At 34.7% G+C, this 11573-nt stretch overlaps 1 protein-coding gene across 2 annotated transcripts in view; it reads left to right on the top strand.

The window, feature by feature from the left end:
- The window catches only part of LOC128986716 (calcium-independent protein kinase C), a 33702-nt gene continuing 22129 nt past the window's right edge, over window positions 1-11573 (top strand). Inside the window, exons 1-5 of one of the 2 annotated variants that reach the window (XM_054407214.1) lie at window positions 1-493; window positions 5855-5915; window positions 8077-8236; window positions 9412-9443; window positions 10753-10823. In XM_054407214.1, coding sequence (XP_054263189.1) covers window positions 152-493; window positions 5855-5915; window positions 8077-8236; window positions 9412-9443; window positions 10753-10823 — 666 coding nt within the window. In that variant the 5' untranslated portion in view covers window positions 1-151. The remainder of the gene's footprint in view (window positions 494-5854; window positions 5916-8076; window positions 8237-9411; window positions 9444-10752; window positions 10824-11573) is intronic. The other variant, XM_054407222.1, reaches the window with a different exon arrangement.

The raw sequence follows: 11573 nt of genomic DNA, 5'->3' as shown, positions 1-11573 counted from the left end.
TATCATAATCTTCGTTCATGGCCGTCAAAAAATCTCCACTCTTTAGAAAATTTATCATAGTTTTCTTATGTGAGCGTTCGCAGTTTAGTTGCGTAAGTGTCTGTGCGTTCTGCTGATTAGTTTGTTTTGAATTGTATTGAAGACCAAGCCAATGTTTAGCGGAACCGTGCGGTTGAAAATATGCGAGGCTTGCGGGTTGAGACCTACAGATTTTCAAAAACGACACAACATGATGACGTTTGGAAAGCCAGAAGACCAACCCATAGACCCTTATGTATCAATAGATGTAGATGAAAACCATTTAGATAGATCCTCTACCAAACCAAAGACGTTTGACCCAGTTTGGAATGAAAATTTTTCTCACGAAGTTCAGAATGCTGAAAGCTTGCAGCTGACAGTATTCCATGATGCCGCCATCCCACCAGACGACTTCGTAGCCAACTGCAGCATTACTTTCGAAGAGTTGCTCCAGAGGGACTCAAATGATTTTTGGGTAAGTGGTGGACCATTAGTAATACACATGTCTACTTGTTAGTGAGTTGTATTCCCTATCTCTTAACTTAATACCTGTGGAAGGAGGCTTATTTCAAACTGATGTACCCTAGGCCTAGGCTTGCTGTCAACCATTTAGCCAGTCCAGTTAGCCTAGATACATCGCTTTTAAAATTGTAGGTCTAAACATAGAAGTGATTTATTGTTATGTTCTGAAATGCCATGGCTCTACACTTGGACATGTATTATTAAAGGATTAACATTCTTTTTTTTAAACCATAAGTTAGGGTTTTGCCGTCCGGTTAAAAACTGTAAAATAAGATAGGCTACAGGTATTTTTTTTAGTAGTTTAACCCTAGCAGTGGCCAACCGTCGTCTGGTGACGGTTTGACGTTGATGCTTCAAATGGCCAGCCGTCGTCTGGTGACGGTATGGGCCGAAATTATTTTAACGGTAAAAAAAACACAGCCTATAATCAACTCAGATGAGAACAATATATTAACTTACCATTCGAAAGATCACATTCTGAACTTTTGTTTTGTTACATAAACAAACCCTGTAGCAGGTATAAGCTAAACAATGTCACGACGATTAGAAATCAAATGAATTCTTGGCACGGCACGACTTAGCAGTCGACCCTTGGGAACTGGCAAAACACGTCTTGTTTGGCATTACCCTGCTCGGATAATTTTCGTCTTGGGATGTTGTACTACTTTCAAGATCTCATACACAAAGTGCCTTGTATTCGCCATTGCGTGTTGTTGCCGGTGAGTTTTCGCTCTCGTTTTATCCGCGATTGATTACTAAGCTTGTTATTATTTTGTATTTTTTGAGAAATGTGTACCGTACCTAGGGCCTATGTGTATATAACAGTAATCTTCATGTATTTTATTATGCATGAATATTTACTGAATAGTGTCAAATTGTGTTTATAAAAGGTTTTATTTTTCTTTTGGTTGTATTTTGAGGTTTTCCGTTTATTTATATTATTATGCCCCTAGCACGTAAAAACAAAAATTTTTACCAAACATGTTATATACATTTTTATGTATGTAGTCTAGGTAGTTAAATACACTACAAGATGCTTATGTTGGTTTGAAGTAAAAAAATATGGTACAAAAGTTTTAGGCTATACTAAATACAGTAGGTACTATGATTTTTTCTCTCACAAAATCGCTAAAATACAAAAAAATAATTTTATTTATAAATAGGTAAAAAATATTTTTACCATAAACTTTGTGACTTTTTTTGATTCCTTACTTCATTAGCTTTACAAACATGTATACATCATTATTAGTATACACATATATTAGGCTATATAACTTTTTAAACACAAACTAACACTGTATAGGCCTACGGTTTTCAATTTGTTTGGTTCTCCGTTGGTTAATATATTTCGCCCCAAAAACTTAAAAAAAAAATTTTCCTAATATGTTATATTTTTCTATGTAGGGAATTGTCTACTAAATGTATATAATGAATTTCCCATAAAAAATCCGTAGAAAAAAAAAATACCGAGGCCGCTTTTGAAATTAAAAAAAAGCCAATTTTTTTTTACTTTTTACTGAAAAAATACATTTTAAAAATAGGCCTAAGTTAGTTGTTTAGCCTCCGGATTACTGTATTATACTTAAAATGGTTTACAATACCTGCATATAGTAGGCTAATCCTTTGTTGCTGATTTAGGCAACTAGTTTCGGTTCTTGTTTTGAACCATCTTCAGGCCTCAAGGTGTCAAGTGATCACTTCATTCGAAGGTCGTTAACAGAGTTCAATAAATAAAACATATACAAAACACGATACACGGAACGGACACACATTACAAAAAACACGAAGGGACATTGACAAACGATCCGGCTGAGCAGCCCGGTCACGATCGTTTGTCAATGTCCCTTCGTGTTTTTTGTAATGTGTGTCCGTTCCGTGTATCGTGTTTTGTATATGTTTTATTTATTGAACTCTGTTAACGACCTTCGAATGAAGTGATCACTTGACACCTTGAGGCCTGAAGATGGTTCTAAACAAGAACCTAAACTAGTTGCCTAAATCAGCAACAAAGGATTACTATATGCAGGTATTGTAAACCATTTTAAGGAAAAATACACTATCTAAATCATTATTCTATTTCTATTTATAGATTCTCCTGTTCTTCCCGAACAAAATGAATATGAGGTTGGCTAGGTTTACTTGTACGGTTGAATTTTTACGAATTTTCAAAAAAAGGTCTGCAAAATCGCCCAAATGGGTTGGCCATTCCCCACTTCTAACATTGGCCACTGCTAGGGTTAAAGAAGATCCGACCACCAAACAAGGCAGCACGAGTTACTGGATGTGCCTAGGGTTAGGCTTGCAAGATCTCAAAAGAGCTTAGTTTTATAAGTTAATACAGTGGCAATACAAATTTTTAATTTAAGCTAGGGACCTAACTCTATCAAGTGTCTTGAGCATAAACTTTTCACGAAGAAGATTGTGGACGATTCCATGGTTACAGGTGCTACATTCACACATTAACTTATAAATTAGTAGGCAGGCCTACAAGATAAAAGTAATATCGAGTTTGAAGAACGTCAGCGCCTTGCAATTTCTAAAACCCAGGCCTATGATCATCAGACAAAACAACAAGACACGGAAAAATGGCAGTAGCAGAACACAGCTGGACAACAAGACATGCAATTGATTTTGAAAGTAGCCTAAAGTAAATTTTAAAGAACTAAACTAGGCTATATTTCTACTCCAGAATCCAACAACTTCCTTAAATGCAGGGTTGTCAATTCTCGCGCCAGTCCTGAAACAGTGCAACAAGCAAACTAATAAACTAATAACTAGAGAACCCGTGCGGCTCAATGAAACATAACGTCGAGGAAAACGTTATGCTTAAATTTTAGTAATTCTAGTTACATCTTAGAGTTGTTTGAAAACTTGTTTTAAAACTAATTTTAAATATCTCTATTTGCGTCGTCAAGGTTCACCTAAATTTTTTCTGTTGACAGTTTTAACTGATAACTTCTAATTAATGCTAAACGCTCTGCTTCAATTCGAGTTAACATGTTTCAACAACGTTTTTCAAGCATTGAGAATATAAGAAAACTGTTACAGTACCTTGCTGATAACCTAGTGTTAAGTAATTTAAGTTGGGCAATTTTTTCTATGATGTCTCAAACATCCCCCTAAACCAAAGAATTTTCTCTGTAGAGAATCCTGAAAATTGGGGTGATATCAACCATTTCATGTGCTCCATTTTTTACCCACTAACTATGGGCTACCATCTGGACAGCCATAATCTGCTTTGAAAATGCTAAGCAACACCATTGAAAGTTGGTTAACATATTTAAATGTGTTGTCTGTCAGTCACAGTATATGCCCTGCATCAGAACATTGTCACGTTGTTCAGTGGAGTTTATCTTTATACCTGTCCCAAAGTTTTGAAAGTATGGATTCATTTGCCGAAATAGGTTGGATAACTCTTGTAGCTATAAGATTTGGATAGCAATTTTCATTTTTTCTTTTTGAACAGGGTATACAATTATTTGCCTCTCCTGAATCATAAAAATGAACTTTACCGTGACTACTCGATCGTTGACTACACAAACACTAATTCCTTCACTTATGTTTGGTCTAATATTGCCACTAAAACTTTCAATAGCAAATGAGTTTTTTAAACTTCTTATTTTTTACTTGAAATGTCTTAATTGTGTTGGTGAATTCAGTCAAAAAACTTGGTATAAGTTTATCCAAGGAAATGGCAACATAACCTAGAAGTAGACAATCCATTTGCGGTTTTTCTCAATTGAAGTAGAGCGAGTAATACAAACAATTACAATAAAAACATAAGGTCCGCCAAGATTTGGTATAATCTTACTACTTGAACCTATTATAGCCAAGGCATAATTATAGTTTCTAGCAAATGTTTTGAAATATCTTGATCTGTCAGTGCCAGAAGTAAATATTTTTTGAATGCATTAATTTGATCTGACATTAGGCAAGTTTACTTAACCACTGTGACAACACTATGTCCTTTGTATATTTTTTTCAGTTCCAAAGTAAGTTGCATAGCAGAACTGGCAAATTCATCTCACCAAGTGAATGGGTATCTGTTAGACCAGGCCTCTCTTATTCTACTCTCCACATACGCATAAGATATCTTATTATTAATTGTCTCCTCCTCCCGTTTTCAATATTTCTTCTTTGAACTTGAGGCATTTTCTGTTCTTCCAACAAAACTGATTAACTGTTTAACTTGGTCTTAACCTACTGAATATTACTACCGGTACATTAATATCTACTCCCAAAAAGCTAGTGAGTTTTTTTTTCATATTGTTATGTACGTCACAAGGTTATTAATCTCACTTGGTTTTGGATTTGTTTACAAAATGTGATCGGAAATGGCTGCTGGTTTGTAAACAACATTTAATGTAAACATATTATATGTTTGCGAGTATTCGGCAATGACCCATATATGCGTGTGGGTGTATGTGTGGATCAGTAAAGGGCTACAGACCACATCTGTAGTCCCAATTTCGATGAAATTTGGTATTTGGGTACTAATCCATTCTAAGTAAAGTATCTTCAGGCGTTTTCCATTTTTCAGAAGTTTTTTTTTGGTGATTTTTATATATCTTAAATAAGATTTTCCCAAAAACGGCCCAAATGATTTAAGATTTTATATGTTATATTCCTTTGAACTCTAAAATAAAAGGTACCCTACAACCCCCCTGTAAAAATACGGTTGAAGTGTTTGTTATTGCAGCTTATAATGATTTTCCCATAAAAATAAATAAAATTGAACATAAAACAATTGGATTTTCAAAAAACTGCTTGAACATTTTTTATTACAATCTGGTATGTTATGGACTATGGTCCTTGGAACTCTTAAACATAATGGTAGGCCTACAACTACCATTGCTGTAACAATTGTGGTTCAAAAGCTATTCCAACTTTAGTTATTTCCCCCATAAAATATCATAGCTACTCCCACTGCTTAACCATCCAAGTTAAAAATCAGAAAGTATGTGTCAGATCGCTGATAGGCCTACCGTTTATTTTTCATGTCGGTTGATAACAAAGAAATTGACACTGTTCTATTTTTTTACCGATAAGGATGAGAGTGGAAGTCCGTTGATTCCTTTAAAAGATGGGTTTAACCAACCAATTTTGAAATTCATCGGTGATAAACCAAAATCACTATCTCTATTTTCGCGTAGACAGGTTGATCCAGTGTTGTTCAAGTGAGAGTCTACTGTAAATATTTTGAATAGGTACTAACAATAACAATGTGCTGTAACTGTTGCTTACTGGGATTGTGTGGTGGTGAGCCGTCCACAGAGATGCACCTTACTTGTGTTGACAGTCACTTGTATTGCAGGTGGATCTCGAGCCGCAGGGTAAACTGCATGTTCGCATTGAACTAAAATGGGCTACCCAAGGCAAGTGTTTCCATCAGTGTTGCATGCCAGTGTTTGTCTTACTCATAACTCACACTTCTTACATTTAACATCTTTCAATACAGCTATGAGGTTTATGTTTTGAATGGGCTTTCTTTTTCTGCAATATTACTTCAATTTTTTACCTCTCTAGGATGGTGTCAGCAGTCTTTGGTGTTTGATTTGAAGATGGAAAGTGGTGTTTTACTGGGTCTAACAAAATACCCATAGATAAAAACTGACACAAACCTTCTCTGATTCTCAACGACTAACTAACCATAACAAATTATATTTATATGGAAAGAATCTGTTAACATGGGTGGCATGCTGTGTACGCTTATTAAAGTTTGTTAGTTGTATGCAAACTATGTGTTTATCATCTACCTTCATTACCACCACTAACATTTTGTTTTTCTTAAAAAACAAAAACATGGTTATGAACTTATAAAATGTTTTGACTTATTAATTTGCATGTTTTAAATATAAAATAGGTCTAATATTGTCCTTAATAAAGTGAGTCAACAGATAATCTCTGAAAAACTTTCTATTAAGCTTTCTTTGTGGCTGTAATTGATCATTTATGCATAAAACACCATCATTTTATTGATATATCTTTAATCTGTTCTTGTTTCTGTTAATAGTGAGGCAACTCTAACCTTGCGGCTGTTAAAGTTGAACAAAGCTGCTGTTCACGCGTTGATAAAAATGAATTTTTTAATTCTTTTTTGAACTGAATGGAATAAGTTTACTTTGAAAGCCTACATCAGACATTAAAGTGTAATAGCAACTAAATTTAAACCAACAACAACCCCAAATTATAAAAAATTTATATTTGGGTAATCAAAATGTCTTTTTGGGCCTTGTCACTTATATAGAAGTTATTCAATTGTATTGACATTTTGTTGAAGCGTAGAAGCGTTATTTTATTATATTTTGAAACTTGAAAAAATCATTTTTTTGTTACAATATTCTTATCCTTTCCATTTTCAGCAAATTAATCCTCAAGGGAAGAAGCTTTAAGGGGCATGTCAAAGAGACCTAGACCTGGAACTGTTTTACTTTTTTGTATAGTGTCTTATAATATGATGCCTCAGAGACTATAGTCCTCGCCACTCTAAGTTGAGGCAGCCAAAGGCCGCACTAGATATACGCCGTGCGGCCTTGGGTTGCCTCAACTTAGGGTGGCGAGGACTATAAAAATACTTAACTAAATGCTCAAATTTTAGATTTTCTAAATTTTATAGAATTTTTTTTTATAGATATACCGTAACAGTCTGTGGTGTAGTCTTTGAAATTGGAAAAAGTAGGAGTGCGAACGGCGTTCCCATGTGTTCCCGCCCCACTAATCCACTGTTTATAGCCCCCCATTGCTCACCTTAAAAGCCAACCAATTAGAATCTGCATTGAGATAGACACAATGGTTACTCTTTGTTATGATTATTCACAACGAATTGAATCCAACATATTTCTTTTTGAAAAGAAATTTACCGTTGCTGTTTGCCTTTAACATAAAAAATGACTATTTTAGGATACTCACTCTTTCTCAATAAGTATTTTGAATGAATTTCACTTTAGAAAGGTACCCACTTTGGCTTTTACCTTGGTCTTTCGTGGTCAGACCTAGGTCTGGGACCACTCTCCTGTTTAGTGTTTCATTGTTAGGATTACAGATGTCAAAAACTAGGCTATTTTTTTTTTAATTAAAGTTCTGTAAGACCATGCTTTGAGTTTGATTTAGTAACCTAATGACCTTAGTTAGTATCAACAAGGGGGCGGGGGCTTAGTAGACTTTTAGCTTGGATTTCCAATAATAAAAAAATAATTTTTACAGTTATTTGAATTAAAAAAAAAATACTATTTTAGTTTATAACATTTTAATTCAATCCCTATTGATAATGGGTACTAAAAGCTATAGATAATCTAATGTGTTCTATCCTATGGACAATACTTATGCATTATTGTACATAGACACATCTATAAAAATTGGTAATTAAAAAAATGCAATATTGTTAGCATTTGGGATTAAATAAACAAATTAATTTTTATAACGTATTTCCCTATATTATCATGTAGTTTTGACTTTAAATGATCTAATAAACTAGGAATTGCTTGCTTTTCAGGTATACCGCTACGAGGGTTTTCTCATACTGGTTTTTTGTTGCAGATGCACACAACCAGAAGCCGCGGGAGTTCAAGGAGCGGCAGGGCTTCAACAGACGTCGCGGTGCCATGAGGCGGCGCGTGCATCAGGTCAATGGTCACAAGTTCATGGCCACTTTCCTACGCCAGCCCACCTTCTGCTCACACTGTCGAGAATTTATATGGTAGGGTATATCTTAGAAAAATAGCTTATATCCCTATAGGATTTCAACAAACTAGCAAAACTATTAAGCTACAAGTTGGTTTTACACCATGTTAAGTGTGATGTTAAAAGCAGAAACCTCTTTGTAAATTAGAGGCTATGTAAATAATACATCCCACATAAATAATAAGTAGTAATAATGAGAGCAACCCTCATGGAATAATTTCATGTAAAAGTTTAAAAGGCTCATTAATTTTTCAAGCTAAGTTCACATGTGAGTGTTCTGTAGTTTTGTTTATTAATTAGCTGAACAACAATGTAATTAATTCAAGAGTTGTCTTCTCCCTCTTATCATTCCTCCAAGGGGGGGGGGGGGGTGATTGGGTTTTGAATGTAATGGACATATTTGATACAAAACCTTTGTCATGTGGTTGTCTGCCATGTCAGAAGTGTTCAAGTCACTAGGAAGTCTACATTGGCCCTAAATTTAACTAGGTCTGGTAGAACTTTTCTCCTGTAAACCTTCACTTTCAGTCATCTTTTTATAATCAGTAAAATTCCTCGTCATATCAACAGAAAGTTTTTTCCCACATAAGTTGACAAATAGGAGGGGAAAATAACGTCCATGAGGACATAACAATGAAATACATAATGAGACTCAACACCGACACATTGGCATATGATTTTGTTTTGCATAGGCATAAGAATCTTTATATTTTTCAATTCCCTGTCACGCGCGGACGAGCTACCCCACCTACCTAAAGTTATCAAGGACCAGGTTTGTGAGACTCTTCTGTTTATGAAAATGGCAAACAACAAAACGAACTTTTAGGAAATAACACTATTGCACTCACGAAAGATGACTGAATAGTGTAATACAGTTATAAAACATTGTAATCTCTTAAGGAGAATAGATATTTGTTTTTTTAAATGTGCCTCTTTGAATTTCTACCCAGAAATATTTTTTTTACTTTTCTTTCAGAGAAGTTCAAAATCATAATGAAGATTGTAGAGAATGATGTGTATATCGTAAATGTATTAAAGAGGCTTCTAGGTTATAGAGTTTAAGACAGTCCAAAAAAAGTTTGAAAATGTTTTGAATGTGGATTAAATGTAGAATATCAATTAAAAATAATTTTGAACATATCACAATAAACCTTTGGGGGATGTGTATGTAACAATTTCCTTTTGTTTCAGGGGTCTTGGAAAGCAAGGATATCAATGTCAAGGTGAGGATGTGATTCAAGATTGTAATATTTAACTTTAACCCGATGACCAATCAGGCCTAACTTCTCGGATTATAATAGTGAATATTTACCATTGACATTGTAAAAATTTGCTCCAACATTAGAAATTAGTAATGGGGCTAAATCCTACAGCTGTTGTTACATGGCAGACTTATGCTACCCATATAATTGTACTGGGATATGTGCTAGGATGTGTGTCAGACAAATGCACAAATCTCATGAAGGATTAGTATAAATGTAAACAGAACTTATCCAACATATTACGTACTGTATTAACACGTTCGCTGTAGGATACTAAAATTGTAATATCTTAGCACTGGCACTCCATGTGGCCTAATATAAATGTAGCACTGAGCTCCCCTCACTAACACCGCCTCTGGGTGTGAGACCAGCATTTGGTGAGGAACATTGTTAGTGTCGCCGCATGTAGTGCCTGCTTTGTACGTCATTTTATGTGCAATTCGTTTTTGAATCGGCCATATTTTATCTTGCTGTGTCAGTGCTGTTTAAACAGTGTAGTGTAGGGTTTTGGCTTAGACTTAGTGACATGGAAGAGGATTTCATTGAAAAGTATAAAAGTATAAATATAACGATTATGACTGTATGTGCTGTGTTGTAGCATTGTGGAAGGAACCTAACCTCAAAATTGTGCTTGACACCTTTTTTGCGTTTCTTTTTTATGGTGTATCCGGGTACTTCGCCCTGCTTTTTCTCCCATTTGGTAATACTGAGGGCCTGTTAGTAGTTAAATTTAGTTCTACTATCGGTTGGTTTCTTGTAAAACTACGCCCACAATTACTGGAACACAGTACATGCTATAATACGTCCCTCCTATTGGATGAAACTAAATTTAAACATTTTCACCCACTCTTCCACACAGCGCATGAGCTGTTCCCGCACCTGGCAGCGGCCAGCCATCACGCAACCGCAGTGAACGTGTTAAAAGTTTCTCCATGTTTTAAACCATCAGTAATTTTCATTTAAGTTAGGCTTTGTAAACAGACATATAAGGGCCATTATCCCTGTAAAACCATAACCTTTATCATTTCATAGTTCTTCCTCAAGAGAGGCAAGACCTTGATTATTAAATGATTTGATTAAAATAAAATAGTATTTGTCTTATAACGTATCTTATCAGCTGTAGAAAACTTACCAAAATACAATCCAGCTACCCTAAATTGACGTTAAGTTAAATAAATTGAACATCTATTTACAAATTAGACTGACAAAAAAGAAAGAACCTCAACTTTTCAGTCCTGAAATAAAAACTAAAATTAATTTTATTTTGCAGTTTGCACTTGTGTTGTTCACAAGAGGTGCCATCTGTCCGTGGTCACAAAATGTCCTGGGATGAAAGATGATGTAAGTATTGAAAATTTCCATCCAAGACTTAAATATTATTAAGATATCAATCATTGCAATTTATTGAGTTGTAAAAAAAGGAGGTGCCAGTATTGTCCCAAAACCCTGTTTTAACGTTTTGTCAAAGTTAAAAAAAAAAACACATTAGGCCTAGTTAACAGATTTTTACAAAAATAATCAAACAATTTTTATGACAGTAAACAGTCTACTGTAAAGTTAAAATGACCAATTAATACAGAGTCTGTGGTACAGAAAATTGAGTTCCATGAAATCATGTTCTAGTTCCGTGATCTTGGTATGACTGTAGTACACGGTAGTGGGTGCCCCTTTTGCCACTCATGTCTTTACTTAGAAGACATGTAGCAGGCTTTCTGATTATTTTCAAGCTCTGTACACCTCACATATTGTCAACTCCTCATACCTGCATAGTACATACCCTTTTACTACCCCTCAAATCTTAGTGACGATCTGAACAAAGACATTTTGCTAAATGTACCAGTATAATATTTCTTACATTTTACAGATGTTACAATAGTTGCTTTTTATGTTATTTGTAACAATGGTTTCAATGAAATACAAACTTCAAACCTTGAAAATGAGAAGTTTTATTGATTTGAAACTTGTTAACATGTTTAAAATAGTTTTTAATTGATTTTTTGTGTTGTCGATCTTTTTGCTCATCCATCCTTGCCGTGGCCTGTTCAGGTCAGATAATTGAGACTATATTGTTACACAGTTTAAATTTAATTC

This window comes from Macrosteles quadrilineatus, unplaced genomic scaffold, assembly GCF_028750875.1.
Source record: "Macrosteles quadrilineatus isolate MER2022 unplaced genomic scaffold, UCM_ALF_1.0 Scaffold_1__1_contigs__length_201487025, whole genome shotgun sequence".
Taxonomy (NCBI): domain Eukaryota; kingdom Metazoa; phylum Arthropoda; class Insecta; order Hemiptera; family Cicadellidae; genus Macrosteles; species Macrosteles quadrilineatus.
The sequence above is the reverse complement of the archived record's forward strand: the minus strand, read 5'-3'. Positions and strand labels throughout refer to the sequence as shown.